We start from the raw sequence: 15254 nt of genomic DNA, 5'->3' as shown, positions 1-15254 counted from the left end.
TCCATATGTCTCTAATATGTAGTATACCGTGCATGGTGAAGTGAAAACGCGCAAGACACTGCTTTTTTCATTTGTGTTATACGCCAAGCCGTACACGAAACACCACATATAATCCTGAGGTGTACGTGTGATTTTCTTAATGCACGCGTGTGTGTGTGTGTGTGTGTGTGTGTGTGTGAGTGTGTGTGAGAAAGAGAGAGAAGAGAGAGAGAGAGAGGAGGAAGAGAGCAAAGACCTTGGTGTTTTTATACTTGGAACACTGTCCATTAACAAGCAAATTAATAGCGTGTGCATAACTGCCCTATATAACATTAGGAACTTAAGCTTAATTCGTAATCACGTGCACCTTTCTCATCCTGCCGCAGCTACAGTGATACATTATTTGGTAACTTCTACTTCAACTCTCTTTTACATGAAAGTTTCAAGAAACAGATACAAACTACAACGCATTCAAAACATTTCCACATATGCGATCAGTAGATCAACTTTTATAAAACTTGTAAAAATTTGTCTTAAAACTTATGGAGCCATCTGGTCCAACAGAATGAAATATGAAATCCGCTCGATTGAATCAACTGATAGAAAGTTAAATTATAATTATTATTATTATTATTATTATTATTATTATTACAGGCATAAAGCTCTTACATGTGCATTTAAACCTTTTTATGTGAACAGTGAGTAATAAACTGTGTAAATATTAATGTATATGAGAATAGTGCATGTTTCAAAGCTCATGAATCGTCATGCTGATAACTTGCAAGTTGTACATTAACAATGATTTTCTGGTCATTTCATGACCCTAAAATTTGCGGTAAAATGTTCTACACTTCCGATTGCAGCAGAGGCGATCATTGTTTTCTTCCAGATGGCGCTGAAGTACGGTCTGGTTGGTCAAACACTGCTCAGATAAAGCATGCAGTGGACAAAACAATGCAAATCAGTGACCTTCATATGCATATAAGTGATATCATTTCATTAGGGGTGGGTAAAGGTCAGGGATTTTTTTATTCTGCACTATTTTGAATATGTTGAGCACAAAGCATTGTATGTATTTTTATCTTAGTAAACTATAAATAAAGCTTTATCTGTCAGATAATGTCTCGAGAGAGTTGAACACGAAAGGCACCGACTTCATCCTGCCTCCTCCCCCTGCATGACACTAATTGAACCAGCTCTCTAGAAAGATATTTCACTTCTTCTGCTCTGGGATCAGGTCAGGGATGGGTCCGTGGCGGTCTAGGTAATAAATTAACGAATATCCCAGTTTTAACCTATTCAATATAACGTTAAAAATATAAAGTTGATAATTTGAAGATCTATAGCTTATTTATGATTCACTTTTGAGGAGTACTGATACCTGCATGCTAAAAGTTTGTATAAATAACACTTCGCTTTCCCCTAACTTCTCTACTCCTTCACGTGCCTCGTTAATTTCAACTCTGTTCATAAAAATACAGTAGTAGTGCCAGAAAAAAAGGGTTACGTGAGGAAAAGCCATTTAATGATAAATGCTGTGGAAATTCTGGCTATTAGCAGGCTTATATTTAATAAGGGAATGGTTGGTAGTCGCATCAACGAACACTATAGAGGTACAGCAATATAGGCCTACTTCCGTTCCTTAATTTAATAATAATTTAGAAATCTACTTCCATTTCGAATTTTGGCACGGTTTCGCAAATAAGCTGTAATATTTCAATCCGTTAAAATATATAAACTGAACTATTGTTATACTGTTTCTGTGTGAAAGATTTAAGATTAGCCCTTCAATGCACATGGGGCAAATTGTTGTTTGAAATGGATTGTGATTCTGCTTGCAATATTCTACCATCTATATGCCCTCCGTCAGCATCATGCTCTTAATTCAAAACGCTCTGTCCAAATACACTTTTCATGTTATAAAAAAAGATTTCCCCGATTTTGAGATTTTTAAATGTAACGTGTACTACTCTAATATTACTTTCAGGTTTGACGCTGTGACAATTGCACATTGACCGGACCTGAGATATGTTCCGTATTCCACAGCAAGGGAGCACATGGTGAACTGCCGTTACGTTCTGATGCGATAAAGTGCGCACAAATATGGACTATTCTAGAAAAAAATCAGTTTAAAGTTCAGTTTGACCTTTGTGAGTATCCAGACAGATTGTGACCTTGAAACCATGTTGATGTATTTTTGAACTTTTCATGATTAGGGTTCTTAAATTTTGTGGCGAAAAATAATTTGGATGGATATTAAAGTAGCCTCAAGTTGTTAGTGTTATTAGTGATACACTGCAGGGAATCAATCCCTCTATCCAGTTAAATTTTAAGTTGACAAAATTACACCGAATAATTAATTTTTTGCAAATTTTAGTTTTATAAAATTTTCAACTCACTTTCAACGTTTGGGATTCTAAATTTGATTGTAAAGGTATACAATGCGCGTTTTAAGGTACACCATCTAAAACGGTCGAGAAAAAAGAATCAACAGTAGTTTTCTAGCTCTAATTTTTTTATTTTTACCGTCACGAGTGAAATTCACTGGTCTCTATCTCCATTATGAGAGTGACTCTAACACTAGCAACTTAGCAACTCTAAAACTGTTTTGATGGATCATAATTCTCTGGACGGATTTTGATGTGGCACACCTTGTTTGTTAGGGAAAGTGTTGAAATTTCCAGAAGAATTGAGTTCACTATTTACTGGTCTAACGCTCACTGTGTGATTTTAAGGCTCGTTTTTCTTTTGATACTCATATAAAAAGACATTTTATCTTTAAATTTGAAAATGTGTCGTCTTGTCGTCTTGTTGAGTTAAAGAAATCATTTTGTTAAAAACAACCCATTATTTAGTTATTAAGTGAAGTCTATAGAGTTCACAAAATTAAGTCTTCAATTGTAAAGATTTCTATACTCTGGAAAAGCTCATATTATCGGTTTTTCTGTGCATAAAACGGAATATATATTTTTATTTTTTTTTTAGTATTTACCTCAATTGATTCATCAATCCAAATAATAATGTAACATTGAAAGATGCATATGAAGGGAGAGTAAATTCCTTGAAACTTTTGTAAATTATTTGTACTAGTTTCTAACAAAACACAACAAATACACAAATCAAAAGAAGCAAAAAATTAAGCTCTCTATCGGAAAACAGAAAAAGGCCTTAAAACTGACCTTTGGTCTATTTATTTTCCTCTTGTCCGCACAACACAGAAGGTTAACAGAAAAAATATGTGCAAATTCGACTTTTCGAGAAGTGATGTAACGAAACTTGTTTTTCTTTCATACATGTATTTAAAACTAAATGGTGCCATTTGGAGGGGTTGAAAGGAAATAATCTGACAATTACTCGCTTATATGCATCTTTAAGACTTTTGATAATCATTTTCTGAATTATTGGTTCCTAGATTGTACGATAAAAAAACGTTTTATCGTAAAATATTAATGACATCTCTACTCGTAAAGCAATTGTAATTTTTTGCGTAAAGATGAGGGACCAATCATGCGATTGAAATTTTTGATATTTTCAAATATTTACATTTTATTTACCCTTTTATTTACCCTACAGCAACTTATTTTCTCGACCAGCAGGTACAGGAAAACAATTTATATTAAGAAAGTTACAATCCGTATTACAATTTTTTTATAAATGAAAATGAATGGAGTGAAGTAATATCGGTGATTTCATGTCATATATGTCAATATCATGTAATATCGTGATCTGTTCCTCGATTTTTACCAAGATCTGCTAACTGTTATTACTGGCTAAATCATTTTATAAACGTCGTTGACATTTTGGCCAAGGAACATTAGAGAAAATATTAATATGTTATGATTATAATGAGAGAAACAAAACAATGGCGAATTTAGGATGAAGGGGGTGACATTTTGATATTCGGGTAAATCTAGTAGTGTTTTGGGACGTAATTGATTAAGTCCTAAGTGGGTCTCTTTTTCACCCCAGCCCCCTTTTTGGCGGGCAGGGCAGTGGGGAGGGAGATGCTAGATCTGCCATTGTTTTTTGAGGAAAAAAATTGTACAAATGTGTCATAGCTTTTTCTGAAATATTTTGTCTGCAATTGTTTTTTAGGAAGAAATTGTACTTATGTGTCATTGCCTTTTCTGAAATATTTTATTTGATATTTAGAACATTAAATACATTAGTCAGTAGTTTAATGAGTCTTTAGTTTATTTGTCCCAACCGAATGAATAGAAAGGATGTACCCGTACTTTGTGAGTTTGTAAGACAAAATTATGGATATCTGAACTAGAACTCTCTATCAGAATGTAGAAATGGTAGTACTCTCTGACAGTGAGTTCTAGTTAAGATATCCATAATTTTGTCATACAAACTGAAACATTCCGAACTTATAGAGTTCATGTTCCAAGAATGCAGTTTTGTGGAGATTCTTTTAAAATGAATAAATACATAAATGGAAATTTGTTTTGCTCTTAATCGTAATAAAAACTTGAAAATATGCGAAATGCCTTAGTGTATTCATTGACAGTTGTATGGTTCGGTGGTAATCTAGTGATTGGGTTTCCTCTCACTGAAATGCTTTTAGAATTATCCCTTGGTTACTATAAGAAGAAAGTCTACCCGGGGAGGGTGGGTGGGAACACTTAGAGGAGTGGATAGCACGCTTGCCTCCGAGTCAGAAGATCCCGGTTCAAATCCCGGTGCTCCTGGGTCCAAGCAAATTACCTTTTGCTTTAAAAATCTAAATAAGAGACCAACTTGTACAAAATGAATATGCGACGCTGTGGTCGTGGGCAGAGTCAGTTGCTCAGTAGGTAAGAAGGCGGAATTGTCTGCAGAGAATAGCAAGTACCAGACACCGGTTCGAATCGAGGAACTACAGAAAAGAAAGCTGCAACAGAAAAATTCCACATTTTGCTCATAGACACAAAGTATAGGGCCTACATATTAGCGTTTATTATTGTCCAAATCAATTCTAACAATTGTAGCATACAGAGTATCACAAAAGTATCAATACCATACAAGTACATTTTTGATCTCTATATTACCAGTCACCACCTGCAACGTATTTTGAATTATATATTAATGTTTTGTAATATGAACAAATAATAAACATACTTTTAAATGTCCGCTATCTCTAAAAAAATGCCAAATATTTTATGCATTTCGAACTTTGCTGCTTAAGATTATAATTCTTTGGCTCTATAAAAAAGTTTAGGAATACTATAATCGACATAATGCTGTATAACCAGAATATCAAATATACAGGGTTTAGGCAAGAATTAACATACAAACTGGAAAATTGGCTTTATTCATGTACTCTTCAGCTTCAGTTCAGTTGACAGTGCTCGTCTTACAATTGATGACAAATGTAATAGAAGAACATTTTTGTACATATTCAAAATAAATATAATCTCGTGTAAGGGTTACCCCCGTCCGCATGCACGTGTAAACCTTGTTCTATGCCGTCCTGCTGATGATCACATTCATATGCAAAACCAGTTCCACCCGCATTTTAGATGAAATGTTTATTGCGCCCATCTCAAGTTTAACATTATTTTTTCTTCAAATAAAAAAAAAACCAAAATAAGTACGTTGGGTAAAAACCTAAATTTGCACAGCATGTGAATCAGGAACGGCATAAATACACGGTCAGTTTACAAGCTTATCCCAGCAAGAGCCATTTAAAAGAATGATATCCAAACAAAGTTAAAAAGGTTATAAAAATCAATAAGTATGAAATAACTCATTACATTCATTTAGAAAATTCCAATAAACTGAACTCCGATTTTTGGTGTTCCGTGATCCAAGAACGCTCAGTTAAAATAACCCAACAGGACGTGCAGGACTGACATCAAATAAGATATTTCTTTCTCAATCACCCCTTGATTTTTAAAAAACTTTGACTGGACATTTCAAACTAAACAGTGTAATTATATTTAATTTTGATGGAATATGGAATCACTAGTTGTTAAGAGAAACAAAATGCTGTCAAAAGGTATTTCCTTAGATAATAGTTCGGTAAATAACTGACCAAACCACAAAAACTCCTAAAATAATCTACCAAAACTAAGTGTTATGTATTTATTTTGAATATTTTTTTGCAAATTTCCAATAAAATTGTTTCATATTTTATTTGTACAAGACTGACCAAAGAAGGCGGGTTATAAAACTGCATTTGTTTTTAGGTATACTTGTGAATCCCACCCAAATTGAGCTTTCAATAACAATGCTACAATAAGATAAGGATTTTTCAAAATCTCTCAAAGGTTATGACAAATGCCAGTCCTACATCGACCTTTTAATAGTGAAAAGATGTGGAATAAATGACTGCCTATAATTGACCGATTTTTTTTGTAAACATTTACCATTTCTACTTCTGATAGCGAAAAAAAACTTGAGAACAACACATAAATGAACTCAATGCGCGTAGCCAAAGTAGGGACATTTTCTTATCATCAACACACCGTACATATTCTCCTATTACATTAACAAATACAAAATTATTTCGGGAATTTTTTTCTATCCATCATATGGTTTAACATTTCTTTAAACTAACATATTGACGCCCCTCCAGCACTGAAAATATGGGTCTGTCTCTGGACACACACACACACAGAGTGTAAAAATACAGAGAAACAAAAAGGTTCTTTAGCATGCGTTACAATCGCATATCCATATTCACAGTGTTGAGAAAGATCGCTTCAATACGTAACGGCAATTCTGCAAAAAATTAAACGCATTTAACCAGTTTCATAACAATGTCAATATAATTTTTGAATTGTAATAATCTTGGGTACACCTTAATTAGATTATTGTAACTATGCACATCGCTGTCTCCTTCAACTGAACACAACGTGTATTACGAAAAGGTTTCCTTTATACCTTTTTATATGTGGGATATTAAATCAGGGTTGACGCTTAACATAGCTTTAGTCCACCACTTTCTTTTCTTGTTCAGAATTTCATGAATTAAAATGCTGGATACGTCCATTTATCACTTGATACACGTTTTGAATAGTACAACCGAGAGTAATCATTATATTCCATATTAAACGTCAACCCTGCGATTAACAAGAAGACAAACTTCGGCAACCGAGACAATCTTGGCATGGAGGTGGGCGATGTCGTAAGTGAATCTGATGTCTCTGGAGGAGGAAGCATATCCATCCGCCTCGTTATGGTGGTTAAGAGTCACTGAAATAAAACGAAATATTTAGATGCCCGGAACGATGTGTAAGCGGTTTACATAGCATTGTTTTAAGGAATTGTATTTAATTTCTAAACTCAACGAATATTTATGTAACAGGTTTTATTCAATCACACGCCTTATAATAGCATCATTTCTATTCTTTTATACTCTGTACGCCATGCTTAACAGCAACATTATGTATTAAGATTCATATATAAGCACAGTAAAAATGATACAGGTGCTTGGATTACGCAGATATTCAAAGAAATGAAAGTGAATAAATTTTGACATTTGGCAGAAGGGGGGGGGAGATAAAACAATGTCTTGCTTCTAGGAAAATATAAAACAAAAGGCGAAGATAATGTTACCACAGACCTAATTGGTAGGACATAGGAATAAAAGCGACTTGGTTTTGTCTTGTTTGGCTTCTTTGGTGTGGGTGGGTTTGACAGAAAAGAGATCGGTGTCATCAACAATAAAATGAGCGCATTAAAGGGCAGCAAATGGGATTACCTGTCTGGTCGTTTTACACTGGTGAAACTCGTTCAGGTCTTTACACAGCTGGCACAAACCCCATACGTCTTTATTGGCAAATGCGTCTCTTCTGGAAAAATAACAGAGTATAATAAAATCATTGAATAAAACGGCAAGTCGGTTTTGAAAATTTAAGGTAACGTATCGTTCACCTCAATAAGTTGCCTGCATCGTTATAATAACTTAATTACAAAATGTACTATTTTGGTAAAATACAGTTATGGTCAACGCAGATGAGGCAATCCCTCATTAGAAGTACACCTTACAGTACTTACAGGAGATTGTTGCCGTTGTCAGTATGTTGGGCCTACGTGTGGCATAGGGCTTCTTTCTCCGTTTTGCACTGACTATGGTCCTACCTGAACACATTTCACCAGAATGCTTGTATGATTTACATGACAATGTACAGATCGTCCATTCTCCGTACAAAAGCCTCGTTTTAAAGATTATTTAGTTATTGTTATCTAACAAGGCACAATGGATTTTCATCCCGGATAAGTGATTTGCCGTGATCATAATAGCAAAATCCAGCACATTAGTCATTATACTTGATATCTAGTAATATTTCACAGATGGAATAATTTATCTATAACTGTAAATGAATTTTTTTCATGAAGACGAGCTGTGGGAGGGGTGCATTTTATTTACGACTGTTATTTATAGGTTGTTGACTTTGTTGTCTTTTGACCATGTGTCTTATGTTTTACTTGTGACTTGAATACACTTTAACCTTTTGTCATTTCATAAAATGAATACAGATATGAAAACAGTGTCAAAAAGCTCATGTACAATGTTGATGGTGTTGTCGAATCCTTAATTAAGAAGATTCGTCTTTTAGTCACAATTTGGGCAATATTTAAAACAAACTCCTTTGCATATCTTTAACCAAAGACAGACAATTTCAATTACGGTAAAAAATTCAGAATGACTACTGTGCGACAATTTCTATTTCTATTGCAATTATTTATGAAAATATTGCAACTGTCACATTCAAGTAATCATGGAAATATGAAATCTTTTTGTGTTTTATAATCCCAAGTGTTCTTCGAATGACATGTAAATCTATAAAATCCACTCGTTTTTTCAGTACTACTTCATAAATTTGACAAAGTTTGACAACTCAAATGCGTCTGATCCAGGTGATGTCATTACTTGTGCTTCCGACATTGATTAGTCTTAATTTCCTAGTTGCTACACATTTTTGCAATTTGAACAATCCTGCACTATTTGCTTGAAACAATGTGCACTCGCTTTTTAGCCTCCTCTTTCAGATCCTTCCTGCTGGTTTTTCCAGTGCGAGTCTTCGGATATTGATCAAATACAAGAACATAAGTTGGGGCCAAAGAGAGACCATCCGGTCCGACGGAGAATTGTGCTTTACACCAAATGAGGAAGTCGGCTTCGTCGAATGCTTTAGGGTCACGTGGTATGATGCATGCACAGAGATCCTCAAATAGACGCTGATCCGGAACCCCAACCACGACCACTTCTTTAATACACGGATGTTGACGAAGGACTCTCTCGACTTCGACGGGAAAGACCTTTACAGTTGCTCGCTTTATCATATCATCTGATCGACCAAGCAGCACGATTCTTCCATCTTGCCTTTTGACTCCCACGTCACCCGAGCGAAACCAGTTGTCTGGAAGCCGTGCTTTACTGGTTGCTTCAGAATTATTGTGGTATCCTTCGAAGAGAGCTGGTGAGCGAATGCAAATCTCTCCCGATGCCCCAGGTTCCACGGTTTCACCACTGCTGTTAATTAGCTTGATGTCAGCGCCTTGGTGAATATTAAAACCATCGTCATCTAACGTGCTCGTGTCAGTATGACATTGATACAAAACAATTCCCGCCTCACCCACACCATACAGGTATACCAGTGTTATTGTCGGCAATGCGGTTAAAACATGGACCAGCGATGCGTGGTCGGCTTTTTGTCCGCCAGTTAAGACATATTTGAGATGTGAGGGTTTGTTGTTTGGATTGTTGCTATGCATGAAATCCACGAGAAGATAATTCATTAGAATGGCATGCGTGCATTTTTCATCTCGCAAGATGGTCATGACGAAATCGACCTCCCCGCTGGCAACAGTGAAGTTAGAGTTGATCGTGACTGCGCATGTTCCAAAGATACACATGTTTAGTATTGTGTAGGCACCACCTGTCCACGCCATCGGGCGGTCATTAAAGAAAGAAGCTGCTTCTGTAAACGAAAACTCGCGCATTATACGGGTTCTGGCAACAAAAGCACGATGGTTATTTTGTATGGCTTTTGGCTCTCCCGTACTTCCGGAGGTGAAAAATATGGCGCATGCGTCGTCTGGCCCTACCTTGGGAAAATGCATTTCTTCGGAAATATGTGACAAATTAGTATTTTCACCGTCAGTTTTTGAACTGCACGAAGCACTACGCTTGTCGAGAAGGATCTGACTTATCACGACAAAAGTATTATTTCGGTGTTCCCTTGACATTTTTTGCTCTATGCTTGTAATGACTTCGGCATCCCGGTCTGAATAAATGCTTCCCACCAAACCTTTACAATCATGTTTTGTCAATAAACTGCAGACTTCCTCCGCGGTGCTTCCATACCGTAGCATCAGCACAGGGGCCCCTATGCGAGACAAGCCAAGGAAGGCAACGACAAAATCCACAGAATTGGTAGACAGAAGACCGACGATATCACCCTTTCGAAGTCCCTTGGTGAGCAGCATTACAGCAAACTGTATTGATTGCTTACGCAGTTCAGCGAAAGTCACAGACTCGCGTACGTCTTTTGCATGGTAGACTATACATGCGTCACGCTCAGGGAATTTTTCTGCTATTTTGTCGAAAGAATCGAGAAACGTTAGGCTCTGGCCATGAACATAGGTGGGGAAAGGTTTCTCCATTTTCTGTGAAATGAAAGTAGAATGAAATCTAAAAAAGAATTGATTCAAAAATTACAAAATAGCTATGACATTGCATGTAGGAAAGGACAGATTTAAACTATTAATCCCACTGTCAATTTACCTCTGATTTAAACCCCCTTTACACTGGACGGCATCCTTTCTGCGTCCTTTGTGAGATAGATGGAACTGCAGGCATCACTGTGGTCATAATAAGGAGGCACAATCATTGCTTTGTTTGCAGAATGAATGCTTAATGATCGACCAGTTTTCGGCATGTAAATTATTATATTTTTTAACTCTCAAACGGGACCGAGCTACAGGACGCAGAAAGGACGCCGTCCAGTGCAAAGGGGACTTTAAGACTTGAGGCAGCAGTTTAGCGTTACGCACACTTGAGGTCAGTTTTTCACCAACGATGTTTACAAATCATATTTTAATCATAGACTATTGGATGCTACAGAATCAGCGCAGAAAAGATTCGATTATCTTTAGAACATTTTAAAAATATACACTCAACGTAAAATGCGTGTTTGTGCGTGATAACTATGACCCCCTCTATTAAACGCTATTGCAATAGCACCGTTGGTAACCCACTTTACATACTGGTATACCTGTATGTAATATATATATATATATATATATATATATATATATATATATATATATATGCTCGTAGAATATGGAACACCTGATGCAGCACGCATCTTTTGCAAACAATGTTATTTTGGTCTTCCTATAAATAGTACAATGGACGTTCCATTTAACAATGTCACCGCTCGGACAATCACACTAGCTGACTGTTGTGACATTAATTCGATCCCTGTTCGAATAACCTGCACGGTGTATACCGGTAGGTCCCTAACCTGTCTTTATAAATGCCGACATTATAGCACTTTTCGCGTCCGCCCCCACCCCTTCGTCCTAATAAATCATTACTTAACTGATATCACTATCAAGTGTTTGTAGTGTGTGTGCTTGTTGGCCAGAATGACTACTAGAATACTATCATCACTGCTGTATGACTGTCATCGCCTGAGTTCAAGGCGCTACTGCTCTCAGCAAGTGCGTTAAATACAGAATCCATTCCAATAGGGCTACTGACCGTATTTCGAGTATAGGTTCCAGTGCACGCCACTTGCTTATGGACATTCCACCGTATCAATCTGTCGTGACCCGATTTTTGTGTGATAACGAACTGCCTACATGTTGACAGGACGAACTTGAGTCCAAGGGAACAAAATCTCATATGCCACGTCATGTGAGGGCGTACATGGTCTACAGCTGCACATTTGTTACGTACCTATTCAAAACATTGCGATAAAGTAGGTCAGCAGTTTCCTCAAACTCACTAATTTAGTGCTCATGCTATACAGGGCACGGATATCACAAAAATATTAGTATATAATTAAATAAAATAAAATAATTAATTAAGAAGAAATAACACTAAAACAGAAATGAAATAAAAATTAAAACGACAAATTAAAATGAATGAAAAAATTAAATAGTGATGAATAAAGGACTCATAAATTTTATATTTTCAACTCGTCCTTTGTGTAGAGTTATTGATCATTCAATAGAACGTTAATTATAAGATATTCATGCTGTCTCATAGAAAACAATGTTTTATATCAAATGAATAAATTAATAATCTATGCCTAATATATATTCTGCCATCTGTTGTTAACTGCCTGCGACTCTACCCCAAAATGATGGAGATGAACGCCATGAGGAACATGATTTTAAGTATAATTTTCAATTTTATTCAAATATAGTTTTTGCTTTCTATCCATTTAGTAAAATGATATTGCGAACAATTTTCAATAAACAACATTTCTTTGTCTTATACAGGAGTTTTTTCTACGGTCGTTTCAAAGATGCCTATGTGTGGCAGGAAATAAATCAAATAAAATTAGATTCCTAATATACTGAAAACAAATATTTGCCTCAGGATTACAGTTACTTAAACCACTTTACTAAATTATGATCCTTACAGAAATATTTTGAACATGTCTCGAGTATTCATCTATTGTTTTCGTTTTCAAAACACTTGTTCGCCTTTTGCCTACTGATCTACATAATTTCTTTTTCTGGTTTTATCGATAATGCCTATAAACAACCTTGTAAAACTACAATGGAACTTGGGGCTACTACAGGAAGTCTAAAAGCGTTAATTAATGCGTCAATAGTGACTCAAACCTGTGCAATTTGCACTCGCTTTTTAGCCTCCTCTTTGAGGTCCTTCCTGCTGGTTTTTCCAGTGCGAGTCTTCGGATATTGATCAAATACAAGAACATAAGTTGGGGTCAAAGAGAGACCATCCGGTCCGACGGAGAATTGTGCTTTACACCAAATAAGGAAGTCGGCTTCGTCGAATGCTTTAGGGTCACGTGGTATGATGCATGCACAGAGATCCTCAAATAGACGCTGATCCGGAACCCCAACCACGACCACTTCTTTAATACACGGATGTTGACGAAGGACTCTCTCGACTTCGACGGGAAAGACTTTTACAGTTGCTCGCTTTATCATATCATCTGATCGACCAAGCAGCACGAATCTTCCATCTTGCCTTTTGACTCCCACATCACCCGAGCGAAACCAGTTGTCTGGAAGCCGTGCTTTACTGGTTGCTTCAGAATTATTGTGGTATCCTTCGAAGAGAGCTGGTGAGCGAATGCAAATCTCTCCCGATGCCCCGGATTCCACGGTTTCACCACTACTGTCAATTAGCTTGATGTCAACGCCTTGGTGAATATTAAAACCATCGTCATCCAGCGTACTTGTGTCGGTATGGCATTGGTACAAAACAATTCCCGTCTCACCGGCACCGTACATGTATACGAGCGTGGCCTCCGGAAAAACAGTGAAGACATGCATCAGCGCCCCATGATCGGCTTTCTGTCCAGCCGTGATGACGTATTTCAAATGCAAAGAGGGCTGTTGTTGACCGTCGTAATGCATGAGGTCGACGAGTAGATAATTCATAAGTAGTGCGTGTGTGCATTTTTCATTCCTCATGACGTCCACGACGAAGTTTATCTCTCCACTTGCCACAGAAAGGTTAGAATTCACTGAAACTGTGCAAGCGCCGAAGATGCACATGTTAAGTATCATATAAAAGCCACCTGTCCACGCCATCGGGCGGTCATTAAAAAAAGTAGCTCTCTCAATGTCCGAAAACATGAACTCGCCCCATGGATGCGTTCTGGAGACTAATGCTCGATGACGAAACTGCATAGCTTTTGGTTCTCCCGTACTACCAGATGTAAGGAATATGGCGCACGTATCTTCAGGACCTACATCTGGAAAGTGCAGGTCGGGTTTCAGTTTTGTTTCACTGCTCAAAAAGCCTACCTGACTGGAAGCATTGTCCTCGTCTGGGGTCTGCTTTATTATGACAAAATGCTCATTTCTTCGATCCTTTTTTATTAGGTGTTCAATGCTTGAGATTATTTCTGAATCTTGATTTGAGTCCACGCTTCCAACCAAACCTTTACAGTCATGTTTTGTCAATAACCTGCAGACTTCCTCCGCGGTGCTTCCATACCGTAGCATCAGCACAGGGGCCCCTATGCGAGACAAACCAAGGAAGGCAACGACAAAATCCACAGAATTGGTAGACAGAAGACCGACGATATCACCCTTTCGAAGTCCCTTGGTGAGCAGCATGACAGCAAACTGCTCCGATTGTTTACGCAACTGAGAGAAAGTCACAGACTCACGGTCATCCTCTGAATGATAGATTACGCATGCGTCTTGGTCTGGACATTCCTCTGCTACTTTGTCGAAGGAACGGTGCAGCGTTATTCTAGGAGAGTCGGTGTTGTTGACGGATGGATTCTCCATTATCTGCAATCATTGGATATAAAATGAAAAGCTACTTAAAATGGCTACTTGTATTACGATCCTACTATTTTCTTTAGCCTGTAGCAAATAGATTGTCGATGTATGTGCAAAAATAGTTGATTCCTGAATAGAAAATTTATGAGAACAAGATTCGGCTAAGGACTAGAGAGGCGGACAGCCGAGTTGCTGTACACCTTTGATTTAGGACTGACGTGAAAAGCAGTCGCTGTTTACATCGCTTCATACATATGCATCGTAAACGCACTGACACTGCAAATGGCCACATTTCTCGACTCTGCACAACCACTATAGTGAACTCCCCCTCCCGTACGCAGTACAGTCTAATTGTTCATTTAAGTTTTTCATTTTTCAGTGTGTCTGCTACATAGTAAATTCATAAAATGTAAGTACTTACCGTCTCATGAATTGTGGAAAGCTCAGTGTGGATCAACAACTGGAGATGATCTTCCCACAACAGCCTGTGTGGTCTATATGCTCTGTGTGATAAGTAATGCCCGACGTCTGTATACAGTGTCTCGATCTGTTTACATTTACTGACCAAGATAAAGTTAAAGAAAAAATCTATCAGTTTTAATTATTTTACCATGTGATATTTCTTAGAGTTTTCACCCAATTTAGTGTTCACCAGCTGTCGTTCTACTCACACATTACTCCCACAATATTACCAATTTGCTGTTCAATTCACTTCTTCTTAACCTGGCTTAAGCTAAGTTAACAGCAAATGCGATAATAGTATTTGTGCTTCCAATATGAAAACACTATGAAGCACAGGTGCTACGCTACTCATTGATTATGTAACATTCTTGTAT

The 15254-nt window shown here is 37.2% G+C and overlaps 2 protein-coding genes and 1 long non-coding RNA gene across 3 annotated transcripts; 1 reads left to right on the top strand and 2 right to left on the bottom strand.

Annotated features, from left to right (window-relative positions):
• The first annotated feature begins 1006 nt into the window (after window positions 1-1006).
• LOC147761297 (uncharacterized) lies at window positions 1007-4424 on the top strand. The gene is made up of 2 exons (XR_015335189.1): window positions 1007-1243; window positions 1967-4424. It is a non-coding gene; the product is annotated as an uncharacterized LOC147761297 (long non-coding RNA).
• Window positions 4425-4905: 481 nt separating this feature from the next.
• LOC106175402 (uncharacterized) lies at window positions 4906-11907 on the bottom strand. Its single transcript, XM_013557380.2, has 4 exons — window positions 11681-11907; window positions 7966-10581; window positions 7670-7760; window positions 4906-7161 (listed from the first exon to the last, which is right to left on the bottom strand). Exons 1-2 carry the CDS (start codon window positions 11834-11836, stop codon window positions 8914-8916), a joined length of 1824 nt encoding a protein of 607 aa, XP_013412834.2. The 5' UTR covers window positions 11837-11907; the 3' UTR covers window positions 4906-7161; window positions 7670-7760; window positions 7966-8913.
• Window positions 11908-12315: 408 nt separating this feature from the next.
• Window positions 12316-15230, bottom strand: LOC106175414 (uncharacterized). The gene is made up of 2 exons (XM_013557400.2): window positions 14840-15230; window positions 12316-14427 (listed from the first exon to the last, which is right to left on the bottom strand). The coding sequence occupies exon 2, from the start codon at window positions 14422-14424 to the stop codon at window positions 12769-12771; it is 1656 nt and encodes a 551-aa protein (XP_013412854.2). The 5' UTR covers window positions 14425-14427; window positions 14840-15230; the 3' UTR covers window positions 12316-12768.
• Between the last annotated feature and the right edge of the window lie 24 nt (window positions 15231-15254).

Source organism: Lingula anatina, chromosome 6, assembly GCF_051362555.1.
Source record: "Lingula anatina isolate TDL-2025a chromosome 6, LinAna3.0, whole genome shotgun sequence".
Lineage (NCBI taxonomy): Eukaryota > Metazoa > Brachiopoda > Lingulata > Lingulida > Lingulidae > Lingula > Lingula anatina.
Note: the sequence above shows the minus strand (reverse complement) of the source record. Positions and strands in the feature narration are given on the sequence as shown.